The sequence below is a fragment of the Trichechus manatus genome, unplaced genomic scaffold (assembly GCF_000243295.1).
Source record: "Trichechus manatus latirostris isolate Lorelei unplaced genomic scaffold, TriManLat1.0 scaffold00087, whole genome shotgun sequence".
Lineage (NCBI taxonomy): Eukaryota > Metazoa > Chordata > Mammalia > Sirenia > Trichechidae > Trichechus > Trichechus manatus.
The window spans coordinates 2713802-2735548 of NW_004444023.1; the positions used below are offsets into that span (position 1 = coordinate 2713802).

The following is a 21747-nucleotide window of genomic DNA, read 5'->3' on the forward strand; positions in this document are numbered from 1 at the left end:
GGACCTCGTGCAGAGTGGGAGGGAGGAGGTAAACGGGAGAGAGTTATTTCCCAAATGGTTTTTTTTTTTTTTTAAATCCCCACGAAAGGCCACACACATGTACTTAACTTTAGCCACTTGGGTGCTGCTTTTCACTGGTTCAGAGTGTCCAAGAAGAATCTCTGCTGCCGGATCTCTCTCGATGTGGAAACTGCTATATGCCCACCACACTGCGCACCCTGAGCCGGTCTTGGCTGAAGAGCTGCAGCTCCCACCAAGTCTGGTCTGGCACTCCTTGCTTCTTCTAAACCGTCTCCCTCTCCCCCCGCCGCTCAGTACGATTCCTCAACTTTGCCTTGTTCAGGGCTCCTAGATATTCATATACAATCAAATCACTTGTTTTTCCAGGTCTTTGTTGTAAGAGGGGTATAGTAAGCCGTCTGACTACTCCACCATCTTGGCCCCACCTCCTCAATAAATCTCTTCTTTATTTTGAAATTTTCACAGTCTGATTTTTACTCTTGGATATTTCTTTGGCATAGTCGGCATGATCCAAAGGTGACTTGCCAGTGGCAACACTGAGGAGTTGGGAACTCGGAGCTTCAGTTCCAGCATGGACCCTCTGCACCCATCTGTCTTCACACACTCCCCAGGGTCGTCGTAGGTAAACCTTCTTGGATTGAACTCCATTTTCATTGTGTAGAGTTCTCTTGAGAGATTATCTTTTCTCCCTACTTTCTTTTTCCACTCATCTTTTCTGAGCAGCTTGATGAGTTCATTATAAATTAGGTGAGGCTGACCTCTAGTGGTGAACCTGTCAGTTAAACTCTCTTTTTCCTCCAGGCTGGCGGAAGCAGCCCTTTGGCAGGGACACCTGCATATTATTGGGGGTCAGCTTGCAAGCAGTACTCAGTGAGAAGATGGGGAATGTCACATCAGAGACTGAGGCAAGACCAACTTTGAAGACTCCTGGGTGTGAGACTGGCCCTCCTTCAGGGACTCCTGTGGCAGGGATTCCTATGTGTTATGGCCCTGCTTCAGTCTTGTATCTGGATCGTTGGCATGTGCTCACTACCAGAAATTTAGAGAAAACAATGACCTTTATGAGGATCATTTGAACTAAGTAAATTAATCTTTCTGTGCAGTAAATTGGAACGCAAAAGTTCTTGCATTAAACAGATACTAGTATATTAATATGAGAGACTAGGTCTCTAGCTGGCATAAACATCTTTGATAAATCAACTTGGATTTCCCCCCCCACCAGGATGCTGATTTGGGGTTCACATTCAAATACTATAAGCTGAATATATCTTAAGTAATTTAGACTCTCAATGATCACTTTAAGAAAATAAGTTTCCACTCTTGTATTGTCTTTCCTTTCCTCTGGAGAATTTTTGTTTAATGCTCAGGTTTTGTCAAAGGGTCTAATATTCTTCCATCTGAGACCCTGACAAATTAGTAAGTTTATCTAGGACGTTTTTCTCCTGTCAAATTAAGTTGGTTTTACTAAAGAATTGCCATATAAATTTTAAGAAACTGGGTTCCCCATAGGTTAGTCTTATGTGATGCTGAATATAAACCTAGGTTTTGACCTAGCCTTACAGACTGACAAGTTTATGTGGTTTTTCTATTTATCTTTTTCAAGTTTCTGGTCTTGTTTTGCCAGTTTTATTTCTGTACGGTTGAAACTTAGCTGTTTTGAAGAAAAGGGAAATTGTAGCTCTTCTTGAATTAAAACTTTTAAATGTATTCTAGATATTTGTATAGAACCCTTCCGTGCCTGGTGGTGCATACAGCAACAATGAACTTTTTCAGTCTCTGGAGCTTATTGGGAAGCTGATGTACCACTGATAGTGCATGCTGCTACAAGGCAGAGGCCTTTATGACTGTTTCAAACCAAAGAAAAGGACATGTGCCACAAATTATTGTTTTTACAGGGTATTGTATGAGGTGTCTGAATTTTTGGTAGGAAAAATAGAGATCTTAAAATTTTTTTTACACATATGTACCAGTAGACCCCGGTGGGGACTCTGGAGTGGCATTAATGGTACATCATATGTACCAAGGGACACTATGTGTAGGCTTGTGGGAGGAAACAAGGAAAAAAAAATACCACCTACCAAAAATTCAGACACACTCAATGATTCAGCATGCTTCCATTAATGAAAACACAAAGTATCAACAAAAAATTCAAAGCAGAAAATAATTGAATCACCAAAGGATTAAGAAAAATCAGAAACTAGTATTTATTTTCAAGATTTCTCATAAAAAGATATTAGAGAAAATAATAACCCCCCAATGTTCCGGTTTTTGTAGTTTGTAGCATATGTCTGAAGTTTTCCTTGACTACTTAACAATATATGTGGTTCTTCTGTTTCAATTTATGTTTAAGTTTCTGCTTTATCTCAGAAAACCATGACTGGTAGTCACTAGTTGTTTTTGTTTTTCTCTCCTAAAAGGGTCTTTTAAGTCTTAGTTTTTTTCTTCTTCCAGGAAAAATTGCTTTTTGCTTCTATTTTATAATATGGACTTTTGATAACTACACTGAGAAATTTTAATATAAAGTAGTCTATTTGGAAAGTGTACTGAAAAAAAGGATGGATTGTTTATTTTAACAGATATAACAAGGTCTTAAAAAGAGACAAATTATTCTAAATTGCTTCTTTAAAGGATCCTATAAAGCATGTCAAGACAAGGTTATAAAAATGTAGTAATTTCCTACCTCCAAATCCAGATGTTATTATTAAATTAAATTATATTTCTTCAAAGAACCTGCTCTAATTAGTTTAATAATAAGCAAGTGCTTATATAAATTAAATAGTCCTAATATTCCCAGGAATTAATGAAATGAATTCATTCTGAAAAAGGTTTTCATGCTTATGTCAATCTTAAAACAAAATCTTCCAACATAACTTAAATATTACATGAAATGTTTATTCATAAAATAAGAGTGATTTTTATTAATTCCAGAATAATAATAAGAAAAGCTAAACTGCTTTCCAGAATAATAATAAGAATTAGAAGTAAAATAAATAATAAAGATTTAAATAGAAATAGACTATATAAACAAACCTTAGTTCAGTAGTAATTATGTTTTGTAATATATAGGCTTAAATTAAATTTCAAGTTTTTGAGGTAATTTATTGATATTAAATTAAGTTAATGAATATTTATTACAATTAAAATTTATAAGCTCTTACTCTTTATACCACAGGAAAAAAATATTTATGTCTTGTAATGAATGTATTCATTTTTGCTACTTATAGAGTTGCACTATAAGAAATATATAACAAAAATGAGAAATTAAAAAGGTTATTAAAGGGAAATTTATTTAATATAGTCAAAGTTCTTATTTGCTTCAGCTAAAGATTTAATGAGTTAATTTATGAGAATTAAAAAACTTTAATGTCAAATAGCATATAAAGCAAAGAATTTAATTTCTTGCTATTAAAATAACAAATTTTTTTTGATTACTAGATTGAAGAACTGATTTTATCATTTATGCAACCTACCTCGAAGACAAAGGTCCAACAAAATAAATTCCTAAATCAAAAGCCAAACTGCACGACTTTAGAAAAAGCTACAGTTTTTACCTTTAAGATATTTTATTAAATAGCTGAAGCGCTGTTTCTATTTTATAAAGAAGAAAAATGCTAAAAAAGGTTTATTTAATGTAATAAATTACATAAAACAAATTGCTAACTTGATCACAATTCTATTTCCTTTGAATCCAGAATCATCAAAGCCAACGATTTAACTGAGGAATTCACATCATTTACTCACGGAGTTTTTTTTTTATTTTTTATTACTGTTCAAAAGTTTAGAGACTTAATAATCTTAGTATATTCTTAGTATATTTTGATTATTTAATATTGTGTCTCGAGATTATTATATGTTGTATCTGAAGCTCTTTAAAAATAAGGTTAATGATTATATTATCTCAAGTTTTTTTTTATTAACTTTATTTGGCTTACCTTACCCTTGTAATTCCCATCAAATCCTTCACTTTTAACAATTATTAGTATAGTTAATCACAGCCATCTGTAAGTCTGTCATTTGCAGATAAATTCTACTTTCCTAATTCACTAAAAATGCTTGACTAGAAATATTTCAGTTAAAAAAAAGAACTATACCAGATTTATGAAGAAAATTATTTCAAATATGGATACTATTGGACTAAATCAAGATTTCCAGGGCTTTTATGTAGAAACTAACACAGTTTTAAAACTTGTTGATAGAGAATTGCATGGAACCAAAACTAACCACATCAGATTGAGTAAACTAAAAGAATTACTATAAGGTTTTTATAAGAGTATTACTAATGTTTAATGTTCTAGTTTACCCTTTTTACTTTCCTTACACATGGTGTCGGACTGAATTATGTCCCCCAAAAATATCTGTCAACTTGGATGGGTTATGATTCCCAGTATTGTATGATTGTATGATTGTAATCTGATGTGATTTCCTTATGTGTTATAAACCCTATCACTATGATGTAATAAGATGGATTAGTGGCAGTTATACTGATGAGGTATACAAGATTGGATAGCGTCTTAAGCCAATCTCTTTTGAGATATAAAAGAGAGAAGCAAGCAGAGACACATGGGAACCTCATATCACCAAGAAACCAGCACCGGGAACAGAGTGCATCCTTTGGATGTGAGGTTCCTGTGCAGAGAAGCTCCCAGACCAAGGGAAGATTGACAACGCGGACCTTCCTCCAGAGCTGACAGAGAAAAAGTGTTCCTTTGGAACTGATGCCCTAAATTTGTACTTGTAGCCTACTGGACTGTGAGAGAATAAACTTCTCTTTGTTAAAGCCATCCACTTGCGGTATTTCTGTTATAGCAGCACTAGATGACTAAGATACATGGTTATGATAGCAAGTTGAAATTTTACAGGGTTAGCTGTTTATTTTCTAACATAGACTTCTTGGAGCCAACTTAGTAAGTTATGTATACATTCTTCCCGGGGCCTGCTGTGCAAGCATTCTTCTGAGACCATCTTGACAAACCTTTATGGATAAACAGTTCTTCACAAACCATATTCTTGTCCCCACTATTGTTTGCTGAGGGTGGGTAAAGTTTCACAAGAAGTTACAGTTCTAAATGACAGGCTTTATTTTTAGGAAGGTAGAAAGGAAGACTCTAGACAAGTTTAATTCAACAATGGAGTTTTGATTTAGACCTAGAAGAGTCATCTTTAATCAGGCCAAGCACCTTAGTTTTAGAGTGCCCTCACACAGCCATAGTGACTAACTGACCTCTTGAGTAAAGGACTTAAAATCTATTTTTTAATATGAGCTCTTCAATTTGCAAACATTTGCAAGACCCTTTTCCTGGGACATTCCGTAAACAATCATTACTGCAATTCTCGCTATTACAGCCTTCCTTTTATCTAGTTTAAACTATACCATTTCTCAAGCTCCTCTGCAAATACGTCCAAAAACAATGGCTATGAGCTGCTTCTTTCAAAGTTAATGATAAGCAGAAGTAAAAGCAGCCTAAAGTTGAGTTTTTAAAACAAGACAGGGTTTGGCCTGAACCAGGGTCTGTCTTCTCAGCCATGCCAAGTGCCCTGAATTTTGGGGTGCTCCTACACAAATTAATAAATACTGAATCTGTTGATGGGTCCACGGGTTTCACTGTACTATTCTACTCAGTAGGTTTAAAATCTGTCCTTAATAAAAAATAAAAAATTAAAGTCCCGATACCTGGACTCCACCAGAGATGCTGGAAGTGATATGGATAGTCAGCCAACAGCCTTCAGAGGCTCCCGCCCTACCTAACCCCCCTACAGCACCAAACCAGAGATAGTCAGCTGAGTCCCAACACTCCTGGCAGAAGCAGACAGGGGAAGGGGGTCTCAGCCAAATGGCCACTCACACTACAACTAAACTGGAGATCTTTGTTACAGAGTAGAGTAGGCCCCTGCCACCCAACAAACCCTGGGAAAGCGGGTCCCAGTGAAACAGACCTGGCCCCATTCAGAAGAAAGAAACTGCCTAGATGCAGGCCCTGGCAGTGCAGTTCACCACCACTGGAGTATGTGCTGTCGGCTCCGGGGCAAAACTTCCCTCCTAAGGCCCTAAAAGCTTCAGGGACTCCAGACCTGATAAACTCTTCCATGATCCCTAGGGATATTATACCAATATCAAGCTCACCTCCAATCACTTCCTCACCCTCACGACAACACAAGGCATGGCAGGTCTTCAGACACCAACCCCCCCCACCAGCCCCTGCTCAACTATCACCTGGGATGTCCCCAGTCCCTACCAAAAACAAACAAACCTTGACATACACTGTAAGTCCTAGATTTCCACCATGACCCGAAATGCAGGACGAAGTAAGTGCTCCCCACCAAACCCCCCCGGGGTTTTACAGCCCTAGCCTCGCCCTTCCAACAGGGGATGTTAGTCTATTTGCCCCTGGCAGAACTCAACCCCACAGCCCAAATAACCCCGTGAATGCACGGCCGGAGCAGCCCTCTTTATTCGGGGTCTGTCTCAGACTAATCCCACTCTCTTGAAAAAAGAAATTTGAAGTTCCAGGTCACTCTCAACCCAGCTCCAACCTGGGGATGGAAGGTCCATGTAGCGCCCTGTAAGTCTAAAGGATTCAAGGCTATGTCTTAACCAATTTCCTTGCCCCAAATGCACGTCGTGAGCGACGTCCCCTTCTCCAAAAATGCAACATGCGGAACCCATAGGCCCAGAACCACCAGGGCGCAGCCCCCAGCCTCATGACTGGGCCCACTCTCCTACCAGCTGAACTCTACCTCAGGCCCTAACGCTAAGTGCAACCTTTCCTGATCCTCCTTTGTTGTTGTTGTTAGGTGCCGTGGAGTCGGTTCTGACTCACAGCGACCGTACATACTACAGAAGGAAACACTGCCTGGTCCTGCGCCATCCTCACAATCATTGTTACGCTTGAGCCCATTGTTGCAGCCACTGTGTCAATCCATCTTGTTAAGGGTCTTCCTCTTTTTCGCTGATCCTCTACTTTACCAAGCATGATGTCCTTCTCCAGGGACTGATCCCTCCTGACAACATGTCCAAAGTATGAAAGACGTAGTCTCTCCATACTTGCTTCTAAGGAGCTTTCTGGTTGTACTTCTTCCAAGACAGATTTGCTCGTTCTTTTGGCAGTCCACGGTATATTCAATATTCTTCGCCAACACCACAATTCAAAAGCGTCAATTCTTCTTCGGTCTTCCTTATTCATTGTCTAGCTTTCACATGCATATGACGCGATTGAAAATACCATGGCTTGAGACAGGCGCACCTTAGTCTTCAAGGTGATATCTTTGCTTTTCAACAGTTATGTTAATGAGGCAAGACTCAGTCTGCAGGATTAGGTTATTTTTTGAGTCAATCTCTTTTGAGATATAAAGGAGAGACGCAAGCAAAGAGGAGAGGGACCTCATGACCACCGAGAAAGAAGTGCAGGGAGTGGAGCTCGTCCTTTGGACCCAAAGTCATTGTGCTGAGAAGCTCCTAGACCAGGGGAAGATTGATGACAAGGACCTTCCCCCAGAGCCGACAGAAACAGAAAGACTTCCCCTGGAGCTGGTGTCCTGAATTTGGACTTGTAGCCTTCTAAACTGTGAGAGAATAAATTTATGTTCATTAAAGCCATCCACTTGTGGTATTTCTGTTACAGCAGCACTAGATAACTAAGGCAGCCAGTGAGAGAAATGAAGTCTTTATACATGCTACAATATGGACGCAGCTTGAAGACATTACGCTGAGTGAATAAGTCAGTCACAAAAGGACAAATATTATACGTCCTCACTTATATAAAAAGACAAGCACAAGCAAGTGTATAGAGACCAAAGATTACTAGTGATTACCAGGGGCAGGAAGGAAGAGGTATTGGGGTGGGGGTATTACTTATGGAATACAGAGTTTCACTTACGGTGATGGAAAAATCACGTTGATTATGGGTAGGGTTGCACAGTCAATTATTGTAATTGCTGTCAATCAGTTGTACACCTGTAAAAAGTTGAATTGACAAAAGTTGTGTGATAGATATATTTACAATAATGACAAAAAAAAAAAAAGTAGCTGCTGAGGCTGCTGATGTACAACCAAACACCTCATGGGATTTTGATCTTTGGTTTGGAGATTTAGGGTCATGGCTTCATGGGGCATCCCAGTTAATTGGCTTAATAACATGTGTAGTGCTTCTGTTCTGCCTCCTAGTTCGTTGCATAGGGCCTGGGATCTTAAAAGCTTGCAAGTGGCCTTCCAAGGTACAAAAATTGGTCTCTGTTTGCCTGGAGCAACAGAAGAAGAAGGAGAGTCAGAAATAGGAGAAGGATTGTGTGGCTAATTGCCTCCATGAACTACTGCCTCCTTTGCCACGAGACCAGAAGAACTGGATGGTGTCCAGCTACCATTACTGAATATTTTGATAAAAGATTTTATAGAAGAGTCCTGATCAAAAGGAATAAAATGCAGAACAGAATTTCAAATGCTCATGGAATCCAGATTTTCTGGAGCCATGGAGGCTCGATGAACCTCTGAAACCACTGCCCTAAGATAATCTTTAGATCTTAAACCAAAAATATCCTCTGAAGCTTCTTAAAACAAAACAATAGTTTAGCTTAACTAGTAAAGAATGTCTGCCTTGAGCGTTATGCTCTTTGAAGATCTATCTATATGGGATCAAACTGACAACAGCAACTCGAAAGATTAGATAGGAACCTTAGGGGGCAGTGAGTTTATGTTAACGAGGAAGGAACAGCTTAGACAAGGAGGGGGAGAATGGTTGCATGACTCAATGATTGTAATCAATGTCACTGAATGGTACATGTAGAAACTTGAGCCGGTGTATGTTTTTGCTGTGTATATTACCAACAACAACAACAACAAAAATAAATAAATTATTAAAAAGAAGAAAACCCTATGGAGCATAATTCTACTCTGACACACATGGGGTCGTCATGAGTCAGGGTTGACTCGACGGCCACCGGTAGTAGATAACAGGGTGAAGAAACACAAGCAGAGGAATCCTCAGTATCTTGCCCATACTCCTTTCGTAGTAGGGCGCTGAAGAAGGATTTGAGCCCACGTCTGTCTGCCTCAGGTGACGTTCACACATGGAATTTGACTTACTCATTGAACCCATTTGCTGTGAGGAGCATTTCAGGTTATTAATTGTCCTGATCTCCACTGGGCAGATAAGGACAGATAAGGGCATCTGCCTGAATCTTGGCTCCCTACTTTTCTTTCTCTGACTCTACCTCTTGAGGTGGTAGGGAAAGAAGCAGGCGAAAAACAAACAAAAACATGGCCTGCTAGACACCACCTAGCTGTGGTTCTTTAATTTCTCTTGCGCTGTGCAGAATGTGCCCACCCAGGTCTCTTCATCTGTCTGGCTATATCTGCCAGTAATGACCTTGCCCTCAGGGTGACAGGTGCTCCCCCAGCTGCCAGAATCCTGTATGTGGGTCCAACTTCCTGACTGAGACCAGAAATGGCAGGGACCACCCCAGCCCTTCCTCACAGACAAGAGTAAGACCCTTTTGTCCCCCCTTCAGTGCTGATCAAGAAAGGCTGAGGAATTAAGCCCCTGCCCAAAGGAACCTAGAAACCACCTGTCTTACCTTCTTAGTGCTGCTGTAACAAAAATACCACAAGCAGGTGGCTTTAAAGAACTGAAATTTGTTTCTCACAATTCTGGAGGCAAACAGTCCAAATCAGGGTCTTGTTGGTAGCTTCGGGCATTCCTGGTTCCTTAGTTTGTAGATGATCCTCACGGGCATCTGTCTTTCCCAGTATGTGCTTCCCTCTGTGTCTAATCTGCTCTGCTTCTAACTCAGAAATGATTAGGTTTGGGACACATCCTACACTGATTTGAAAAAAAAAAACAAAACCCGTTGCTGTGGAACAGATTCCAACTCACAGTAAGCCTATAGGACCAGTGGCATTATTAGGGGAGTGTGTGTGTGGGGGGGTCCGGACGGCACCAGGTGACACTGTCAGAGGGGGTGACACCAAAGTGACTGTCTATAAAATGTTTGTGCAGGTTTTAGCAGAAATTTATGATTGTTTATAAAAATATCCCTGCAGTTAGTTATAACAACAAAAACATTTGTCATACGCCCAGCTTACATGCATCATTATCCCTACAAGGCTGAAACTCTATGCTAATTTACTTTTTGAACCTTCTAACGCGCTCCGGTCAAAGCTGTCATTATTACTCAATTACATGATTTCCTCTACGCGTGCTACAAGCACTCATTGTTTTTGTTGCTGCTGGTGTTTTTAGAGTCACTGATTTTGTCAAATTTTCTGGTGTTTTAGCTACCATATTGTGGTAAGTAGTATTTGCGAACCTACACTGATAACTGTTTTTAGAATGAAGCAATAAGTGGAAGCTCCACTGAAACCTGTTCAACATCATAGCAACACGAAAACCTCCATTCACAGACAGGTGGTTGCTGTGCATGAGGAGCCCTGGGTGGGAATCGAACCTGGGTCTCCCACATGGAAGGCAAGAACTCTACCACTGAACCATCAATGTCCTCATTAATAGCAGTAGTGGTAGCTAATGTTTGCTCAGCACCGACTATATGCTAAACACATGCATAAACCCTCACAATATCCCCAAAGAGCAGAATTAATCCCCATTTTATAGGTGAGGACACTGAGGCACAAAAAGTGAAGTTAATTTTCCCTATCTAACTCCCCTAATCCAGGCTGTGATCAGCAGTGATTTTTAAAGGAAGGGTGAGTGTGTTTCTCCCTGCCCCAAACCTATTAAAAGATTTTTTGAACATCTATTCTACAAGTAGGAGCCCTGGTGGTGCAATGGTTAAGTGCTCAGCTGCTAACCAAAAGGCTGGCAGTGCAAACCTATGCAGCACCTCCTAGGGAGAAAGACCTGGCAATTTACTCCCGTAAAGATTATAGCCTAGAAAACCCTATTGGGCAGTCCTACTCTGTCACACAGGGTCTCTGTGAGTCAGAATCGACTTGACAGCAGCCAACAACAATAATTCTACAAGTAATACAGGAATATGTTCTCACTATAAATCACTGGAACAGTGTAGCAGTACACCCAAAAAAAACTATGTGAATATCACCCTGTATCTTTGCCCTCCATTCAAATCCATTCCCCATGTCTGCAGAGTGCTTTCTCATCCTCTTCACAGCCACATAGAATTCCATCATATGGGTGCACCATCCATAATTTTACTTGTTGGGTGCCATCGAGGGTTTTACTTGTTGGGTGCCCCATAGGGTTTTCTTAGCTGTAATGTTTACAGAAGCAGATCACCAGGTCTCTCTCCCATGGAGCCGCTGGGTGGGCTCTAACCACTGACCTTTCAACTAGCAGTCAATCTCTTAACTGTTGTACCACCAGGGCTCCTTATAATTTTGCTTACCCAGCCCATATTGCTCATAGTAATGAAGCCAGAATGAATGTCTGTGTACATAAGCTATTTCACATGTGTGTCTGTGGGATAAATACCTGGAAATGAGTCATTGAGCTAAAGAGAAAGTAGCAAATCATCTGATAGATTCAGCAAAATTGCCTCCAAATAAGGCTGTACTAACTTTTACCCTCAAACGGCACAGAAGCCCACCTGTTTCCTCAGGGTTTCGCTACCATGTGATCTCATTATTTTTATTTTATTGTGCCTGGCAGAGGTTGAACATCTCTTCTTGTGATTACTGGCCATATATATGTTTCCTTTTCTGTGCTGATTCAAATATTTTGAACATTTTCCTCCTAGGCTGTTTGTCATCTTGTTTATTTGTAGTAGCTCTTTATATATTCTGGACCTAAAGTCTGTCATGCATGTAACAAACATCTCTCCCAGGCTACTATTGTCTTTTGACTTTGTATACAGTGTCTTTTGCCAGACAGAGTATTCAGATTTTTTTTTTCTTTGAAATTAAACCTTTCTCCATTTTCCATTATAGCCTTTGGAAAAGAAGGTTTCTCCAGTACAAGATGTTTATAAAAATAGAGCACACAGTTTATAAAAGAAATGGATGATGGGCGAGACTAATGTCAGAGACTCCTCCTTCTTCACCATATTCCCTAGAACATCACAGCTTGAAGGAACTATTTCTGCTGTTCCTCTCCCTCTCCCATCTCAAATAAAAATGGAATTTTCTACAGGCCAGAAAACTGCTCTTTATGTGTGTGTAGCGGGGAGGAGACATGGACGGTAGGCAGAAGTAAAATGGAAGTCATCCAGTGTCTGCCAAAGTGCCTTAAGCCTGTCCCAGGCTTCTGCCCCCAGTAAATCCACTCTAGGGAGTGAGTCTGAAAGAACTGGAGGAAGAGAGGAGGAAACTCTCAATGGTCAGCAAATTTATACGGAGCCCCGGTGGTGCGACGGTTAAGAGATCGACAGCTAGTTGAACGGGCGGCTGCTCGAGCCCACCCAGCAGCTCCGGGGGAGAAAGACCCGGTGATCTGCTTCTGTACTGGTGATGAGTGCATCCAACAAATACATGAAAACCTGTGTAGGAGGTCATTCAGAGCTATTCAAGGGCAAGCTCAGCCTGGACCTTCAAAGTGTCCTCAGGAAATTCTTGCTCTTTAACTGCCTAGGGAAATACGTCTGTTGCCACGTGTGCAAAAAAAAAAAAAAAAAAAAAAAACGGCAAGTGGGCAGCAAAGGAACATTTGTGCCTGTTATTGTACTTAAATTGTGTTTCATTGTATGGATTTTACATCAGGAGGGAAAAAGTTAAAAATACCAAATTCCAGTTGATTTGCAAGATGAAGCGTTTAGGGGCGAAGGCACTGATGTTTGCAACTTCTAAGAACAAAGAACAATAAAAATAAAACCAAACCATATCCTTTGCCATCAAGTCAATTTTGACTCATGGCGACCCCATGTGTTAACAGAGTAGAACTGCCCCATAGCGTTTTCCTGGCTGTGATCTTCACGGAAGCAGATCCCCAGGCCTTTCTTTTGTGGGGCTTCTGAGTGGGCTTGAACTGCTAACCTTTAGGTTAAGTCAATTGTAAATTTTTTGCTCCACCCAGGGATCTTGCATAAAGCCATCAGGCGGATTAATGGAACAATGGTCAGCTATGCAGATGTGTGGTAGAGGAAGTATAGTAAAAACGTTCATGGTAGAAGCTAGCTAGTGGATATATGGGTGTTCCCAGGAAAATTCTCTCAACTTTACTGTTTGAAAATTTTTGTAATAAATATTGGGAAAAAGACATGTTGGAAGGATTTACTGTGATGCTAATTGAGCTTAAGAGTCCCTAGGTGGTGCAAATGGTTAACATGCTTGGCTGCAAACAGAAAGGATGGAGGTTGGAGTCCACCCAGAAGTGCCTTGGAAGAAAGGCCTGGTGATCTTCTTCCAAAAAATCCGCCGTTGAAAAGCCTATGGAGCACAGTTCTACTCTGACACACGTGCGGTAACAGTGAGTTGACTCAACAGCAACTGGTTTTAATGGAGTTTAAGTTTCAAGGCCCTTCATTTGCAGGGTCCCCTTCCAAGGCACTACGCCTCCCTTTGAATTTATAACTTGATACTGTGTACACATTCATTCCAGCTTCATTAGTATAAGCAATATGGGACTCCTTAATATTATGGATGGTGCATCCATGTAGCGGAATTCTATGCAGCTACATGGTAAAACCATCACAGTAAGACAAACTTTCGGACGTGTAAAGTAGCTTGGTAAAGTAAAGGGTCAGCAAAAAAGAGGAAGAACCTCAATGAGATGGATTGACACAGTGGCTGTGTCTTCGTGTCATGGATTGAATTGTGTCCCCCCAAAGTATCTGTCAACTTGGCTGGGTCATGATTCCCAGTATTGTACGACTGTGTACCATTTTGTAATCTGAAGTGATTTCCTTATGTGTTGTAAACTCTATCACTATGATGTAATAAGATGGATTAGTGGCCGTTATACTGATGAGGTCTACAAGATTGGATAGTGTCTTAAGCCAATCTCTTTTGAGATATAGAAGAGAGAAGTGAGCAGAGACACATAGGATCTCATACCACCAAGAAAGCAGTACCGGGAGCAGAGGGCGTCCTTTGGACCTGAGGTTCCTGTGCTGAGACGCTCCCAGACCAAGGGAAGACTAATGCATCATAAGGACCTTCCTCCAGAGTGGACAGAGAGAGAAAGTCTTCTCCTGGAGCTGATGCCCTGAATTTGGACTTGTAGCCTACTGAACTGTGAGAGAATAAACTTCTCTTTGTTAAAGCCATCCACTTGTGGTATTTCTGTCATAGCAGCACTAGCTGACTAAGACACTTGGTTATCTAGTGCTGCTGTAACAGAAATACCACAAATGGATGACTTTAACAAACAGAAATTTATTCTCTCACGGTCCAGTAGGCTAGAAGTCCAAACGCAGGGTGTCAGCTCCAGCGGAAGCTTTTTTTTCCTCTGTCAGCTCTGGGGGGAAGGTCCTTGTCATCAATCTTCCTCTGGACTAGAAGCTTCTCTGCACAGGAATCCCGCATCCAAAGGACGAGCTCTGCTCCAGGCGTGCTGTCTTGGTGGTATGAGGTCCCCCATCTCTCTACTTGCTTTTCTCTTTTGTATCTCAAAAGAGATTGGTTTAAGACACAATCTAATCCTGTAGATTGAGTCCTGTCTCATTAACATAACTGCCACTAATCCCATCTCATTAACATCATAGAAGTAAGCTTTATAACACATAAGGAAATCACATCAGATGACAAAATGGTGGACAATCACACAAAAGTGGGAATCAGGGCCCAGCCAAACTGATACACACATTTTTTGGGAACACAATTCAATCCATGACAAGCTGCAACAATGGGCTTGTGGTGTGATGGATCGCTTTTGTGTGGCCTTTCTCGCCATGGTCTTGTAACTCCCACCCAAGTGATTGGGTGGAACTATGCCAATAGGGTAATTGTGGCCCACCAAGGGGATTGGTCAATTTTGCCATCCCACTGGGCTTGAAATGAGCCACCCCAGAGATGGAAAAAACGGTCCCATCACCACCAAGGAAGAAGAGTCAGTATGTCCTTTGGACCCAGGATCCCTGTGCTGGTAAGCTCCTGGAATTGGGAGACAGAGAAAGAAGTGTAACACTGAAGACTGAAAGAAGCAGTTGGTGGCAGAAGAGACCGACAGGAGACAGCGCAGTGGGCTTCCTGGCCCACGGAGTGAGAAAGCTGAGTGCCTGGAATGCCTCTGGGAATTTATTGGCGGGGGCTAAAAGAGCTTTGTAACACTTGCCCCTGAGGAGGGCAAAGGCCGAGGGGTCAGGGAGAGGCCTGCCTGTGGCATGGCTGGGAACAGGCTGTCCTGATGGAAGACCTGTATCCTGAGTGTTCCTGAGTCTGAATTGTAACCTATTGCATCCCTAATAAACCCCATAATCGTGAGTATTGTCTGTGAGCTCTACGTGACCATTGCAATGAATTATCGAACCCAGCAGAGAAGTAGAGAGTGCCGAGGGAGGGACAGGGAGGTGGCAGAGTTGGTAAAGATGGCAGAGAGAGGAGGCATATCTGACCTCTGCCTCATAGGAATCAGCCTTGGGCTATTGATCTTGATTCTCCTTCCCCTTTGTGAAGTTAGAGGCGGTCATATGCTGCCTCCATGCTATTTTTACAGGGCTCAAACAGAGCAACGATTGTGAGGCTGCTGAAGGACCAGGCAGTGTTTTGTTGTTATGCATGGGGTCACTATGAGACAGAACGGACTCAATGGCACCCAATAACACAACAACAACATTGTAAAAGCTTCCCCAAGCCCATCACCATTGATTCAATCCTGACTCCTAACGACATTACAGACAGAGTAGAACTGCCCCATAGGGTTTCCAAGGCTGTAATCTTTATGGAAGCAGACTCTCACATCTTTCTCCCAAGGAGCGGCTGGTGGGTTAGAACCACCGACCGACCTTTTGGTTAGCAGCTGAGTCCTTAACCACTGCACCACTAGGGCTCCTTTTTGTACAAGCTTAAAAAAAAACCAAAATGAAACCCATTACCGTTGAGTGGATTCCAACTCATAGCGACCCCATAGGACAGAGCAGAACTGCCCCATAGGGTTTCCAAGGAGCAGCTGGTGGATTCGAACTGCCAACCTTTTGGTTCGATTGTGAGGATGGTGCTGGACCAGGCAGCATTTCGTTCTGTTGAACACAGGGCTGATGTGAGTCGGGACCGACTCGGCAGCACCTAACAACAACAACCTTTTGGTTAGCAGGCAAACGTTTAACCACTGAGCCACCAGGCACCACAAAACCTGGTTCTACTCCTGACTGTGACACCAAACAAATGGATGGACAACTCATCAGTCAGGTAGTAGCTGAACAAATTATGGTGTATCCACGCTGTGGAGTCCTTGGCTGGTACAAATTGTTGACATGTCTCACTGCTAACCCAAAGATTGGAGGCCCAAGTCCACCCAGAGGCACCTCGGAAAAAAGTCTGCTGATCTAATCCCCTAAAATCAGCCACTGAAAACCTATGGAGCACAGTTCTGCTCTGACATACATGGGGTCGCCATGAACCAGGATCAACTCTATGGCAAATGGCTTATGTCATGGAACAAGGACAACTTGGCTGTTAAAAGAGGATGGAGAGGAACCCCCCCAGACTATGGCCCTAAGACACCCTTCTGAGCTGGAACTGAAGCCATTACTGGAGACCACCCGTCAGCTAAACTGTAGACAGGCCCATACAGTAAACAACACCCGAGAGGAACATACTCCTTAGAACAATCTATTACACGAGATCAAAACGGCAACATTTGCCCAAAAGCAAAGACGAGAAGGCAGGACGAATAAGCAATTCAGGACGAAAGGAAATGGGGAACCTAGGACGGAAATGGGGGGAGGGCAGGCACATTGTGGGGAATAAAATCAACAACATGGAACACTTTATGTAGAAACTATCGAACGGGAAACTAATTTGCTATGAAAGCTTTCACTTAATGCACAATACAAAATTAATTTTTTTAGAAAAAAGCATGGAGACTTTCTGTGGGTAACATGAAATAGTGATTAAGGTCATGGACTCGGGAGCCAGATTGCCGGGGTCTAAATCCCAGCTCTGTTAAATGCTCACTGTGTGACCTTAGGCAGGTTACTCAACCTCTCTGTGCTCCAGCATCCCCATCCGCAAACTGGAGGATAGTACTTACCTCACTGTGGCGAGGCAGTGGTGGTTCAATGGTGGAATTCTCACCTCCCATGCCAGAGACCGGGGTTCGATTCCCGCCCAGTCTGTCAGCGGAGACTTGCATGTTGCTACAATGCTAAACAGGTTTCAGTGGAGCGTCCAGACTAAGACGGACTAGGAAGAAAGGCCTGGTGATCAACCACCAAAAATCAGCCAATGAAAACCCTACGGAGCACAACGGGTCGTGAAGATGGCGCAGCACCTGGCAACGTTTCGTTCCGTTGAGTGGGGATGACTGTTAACAACAACACATCACCGTAGGTTATTACAAAGATTACATGAGTCTGCGCATGAATCTGCTTAGAACAGGGGCTGGCACGCCGCAGCCCTATGCGAATTTTCCTTTTACAGTGAAACCTGTGGGAGCCGGAACGAGACGGGACTGCCTTCTTTTTCCGGGTCTTGAAAGTTTCCTGCCTTTGCAGGGTGCAGTCACCACTTTTGTTTCTCTCTCTATTAAGAATCCTAACTCATAAACACCCAGTGAGCTCTCCTTCTCTGACAAGTTTCTGCCTTACACAGGCTCCGGCTTTCTCGGGTTTTACTGTAAAAATAACAAGGTTAAAAAACAAACCCACTGCCGTCGAGTCCATTTTGACTCATAGCGACCCTGTAGGACAGAGCAGAACTGCCCCACAGGGTTTCCAAAGCTGTAAATCTTTACAGAAAGACTGCCACATCTTTTCTACCGCGGAGAGCTGGTGGGTGAGAACAGCTGACCTTTCGCTTAGTAGCCGAGCGCTTTAACCACTGTGCCGCCAGCGTTCCTTAGTAACAAGGTTAGGGGGAAAAAGATGGTTAAAAAAAACAAAGGTACGGAAAATCGCAATCTGTGCCAAAGACACTGCACAAATGCTTGTACCTTTTGACCTAGTGATTGCCCTCTCGGGAAGGTATCCGAAGGAAACAGCCGGAAAAGGGGGAAAAACCATAATAAATGCAAAGGCAGGTCCTTCGAAGTGTGCTGTGAATGGCAGGAAACAGGGTAACGGACACAGGGCAGGTCCTTCCACTCGGGCGGCCTCTGCAGCCATTAAACCGCAGGCTCGGAAACGCGCTTAATCACCCGGGCGGTGTTTATGTTCTGACGCTTGATGGAAAAAGCAAACCGGATCCGCCTCGGTCCACGCTGGAGTTCATCAAGCAAACGCCATGCCAGGAATCTTTTGGGTACGAGGATTTCGGAGCGTTCTTGCTCCTTGTTATTTCCTCCCCAGCTTTTCCAAATATTGTATGACGGAGAAAAGTTATTAGAAATAAAAGATCAGAAGGTAGCCAAAGATTTCTTGGAAAAGGGGTATGCAAAGACATCTGCCATGGTGCTATTTGGACGAATTAAAAAAAAAAAAACAAAAGCTGAAGATAGTCTAAATGTAGAACAATAGAAACGGATTTTTACAACTGGCACGTCAGTCTACACAATGAGATATCTCGCCGCCGTTAAAAAAATCATCTTTAGGGAGAATGTTGAATGATCTGGGGAAATACTCGCCGTCTGTCCATAGAAATGTTAAATGGGGAAACGGACACACAAGGACGTTCAGTATGAATTGACCAATTTAAAAATGTATGTAAATAAATCCATTGTAGTTGTTACTTGCAGTCGCGTGGACTCACGATGACCCCATGCGTGTCAGAGCAGAACTGCACCATAGGATTTTCAAAGCTGTGACCTTTCAGAAGCGGATCGCTAGGCCTTTCCTCCGAGGCACCTGTGGGTGGGGTTTGAACCACAAACCTTTTGGTTAGTAGTCAAATGCTTAACTATTTGTGCCAGCCAGGGGCTCCTATAATAAATACACAGCCAGAGAGAAAATAATTTGGGGAATATATGCCACAGTGTTAACAGGGACTCTCCTTGGATAGTGGATTATGGTGGATTTTTACTTTCTTCCTTAAATCTGCTTTTCTGTGTCTTCTGCATTTCCTAACATGTTCATCATTGTGATGGACACTGGATGGGCTTGGCTGATCTTCGTTCAGGCCTTCTTCCCAGCAACAAACTACATTTCCCAGACTCCTTGGAAGCTGGGATTCTAGAACAGTTGCCTTCCAGTAGATTCTGACTCATAGCTACCTCATATGTGTCAGAGTAGAACTGTGCTCCATAGAGTTTTCAATGGCTGATGTTTCAGAAGTAGATCGCCAGGCCTTTCTTCCGAGGCGCCTCTGTGTGGACTCAAACCTCCCACCTTTGTGTTAGCAGCCAAGCTCGGTAACTGTTTGCACCACCCAGGGACTCCGTAAGTGTGGGTTTGGGGTAGAGAAATTCGGATTTGGCTTTGGCTCCTGAAGCCTGAGCCATCTGGTAGGTTTGTAAGTGGCAAGGAGGTGGCAGGACTCAGGGGAGTCAGGGCTGGGGAGATTGAGGGTGGTCAGCTTGGGGGTGATCTCTGAAGCATTGGGGCTGGGAACTAGGAGCGGGGTGCAAAGAGGGGAGAAGGTAAGGGAGAGAGAGGGAGGAGAGGAAAGGTTGGGGGAGTGGAGGAGAGCAGGTGGTAGAAGGCGCAGGGAAGGGAGAGGGACCCAGCAAAGACACGGAGAAGGGGTGCTAACACACACACACACGCACGCGCGCGCGCACACACACACACACACCCACAAAGGCTGGAATCATCCTTCGGAAGAGGGCAGGATTGCAGAAAACTGCCCGGAGCATCCAGGGCGGGGACGACCCCTGGTGGCCGTGCCGGGAACAGGTCTCGTGGCGTTACCCGTGGTCCTGCGTGACCATTAACGTCCTCCACTCTCTGAGTGTCCCTTATGAACCGTCAAATGCAGGGTCGCCCAAGTTCAAGGGGAAGCGGAGGCTGCGAGTGGAGACGGGGAGGCAGAGGCCGCCAGTAGGCGCTGAGACCCTGCGACCCAAACCAGGAGGCCAGGAGGCTCCTGCGCGGCGTAACTGACCTCCTCAGGACCCTCAAAGGGCCACACTGCAGCAGGCGGGATGAAAGGTAGACTCCTGCAGGACCGACGGGGTAGCTGCTGCTTTCTGAGTGGGTGGGAGCAGATTCGAGGAGATGCCCTTCCAAGCCCTCCCAGAGGGGTTCTGGGGACCTGGAAACTGCGGTTTTGGGCTTGAAGTTCCCATAGTGGGGATCGGTCAGTTGATGAGATTTCATTAACGTGTTCATATGGGTTAAAACATCTCCACCTCACCCCTCCTCCAGGACAGGGACCTTGGTCTTGGGCTTGGGGCAGAGTAGGGGGCGGGTGGGCCAGGTCCCTGGGCATGAGGTACATGCGTGGGCCACAGTGGAGACAGAGCCAGAACGTGCAGAAACAGTTTGCTGTGCAGGTCCTTGTCACCCTTGACAACCCCTCGCCTTGCCCCGTCCCCCACTGCCAGCCTGGGATCCTTTCGAGAGCTCCTAGGGACTGGCAGGCATCATTTCACACAAGGCACAAATTTCAGGGTATCACATACCCCCAAGCTGTGATGGTCTGGGGTCCCACACAGAGATTCTGGGCTTCCAGCCCCATGAACCACCATAGGCCATAGGGTACCTGAGGAATGAGACAGAAGATGGTGGGGCATTGATTCTCAGTGATACCATCCAAGCACCTGGATCTAACTGTGCCTGAAGCCCACCCTTGGACTTTTCAATTATGAGAGCCAGTTACTTATACCAATCACAAATGGATTTCAGACGCTCACGACCAAAGAGTCTTGTCTAAAACATGCCCTGATGCTCCACCCCCCATCCCAACTGCCTTCCCCAGAACACTCCCCTGCTCCCTGTCCCCAGATGGAACCACATCTAAACCGTGAGTCTGACCTTGAAGTCTGGCCACCTTGCTGTCTCCACCCCAGACCTCTCCGGGTCAGCCTCTTTCCCCTTTCCTAGGCTTGCTGGGTCTCTGAAATCAGCCTCCTGGATCCAATCCTGGCTCCACCACTTAACTAGCTGTGTGACCTTAAGCAAGTCACTTAACCTCTCTGAACCTCAGGGGACATAATACTAGTATCTAGGATTAAATGAAGGAGCCCTGGTGGTGCACTGGTTAGGTGCTCAGCTGCTCACTGAAAGGTTGGCAGTTCGAACCCACCCAGCGGATCCACGTGAGAAAGACCTGGTGCTCTGCTTCGGTGAAGGTTACAGCCAAGAAAACCCTATGGGACCATTCTACTTTGTCACATGGGCCTCGATGAGTCAAAAATTGACTCGACTGTACCCAACAACAACAACAGTTCTACTCTGTAACACATGGGGTTGCCATCAGTTGGGATCGATTTTATGGCAAAGAGTTTGGTTGGGTTTTTTTTCCTGTAAGTAGAATCTTTCAGGGAAACCAGCTGATGAGTTCCTTTGTTTCTAAAAATATTCCAGTTAAAAAATACAGAAGGAATTAGAGAATTAAACATCACCATTTTTCAACCCGTAATGAAATAATGAATCTGGGCAGTAATTGTCAATGGCTCCTAAAACCCTTAGGTGAAAGGTCAACAGGGAATTTTTTTTTTTTGTACTTTAGATGAAGGTTTACAGAGCAAACTAGTTTCTTATTAAACAATTAATACACATATTATGTTGTGACACTGATTGCAAACCCCAAGGCATGTCAACACTCTCCCCTTCTCGACCTTGGGCTCCCCA

At 43.4% G+C, this 21747-nt stretch overlaps 1 protein-coding gene across 1 annotated transcript in view; it reads left to right on the forward strand.

The window, feature by feature from the left end:
- Window positions 1–526: 526 nt before the first annotated feature.
- The window catches only part of SELENOW (selenoprotein W), a 51372-nt gene continuing 30151 nt past the window's right edge, over window positions 527–21747 (forward strand). Inside the window, exon 1 of the mRNA XM_012557023.2 lies at window positions 527–537. Coding sequence (XP_012412477.1) covers window positions 527–537 — 11 coding nt within the window. The remainder of the gene's footprint in view (window positions 538–21747) is intronic.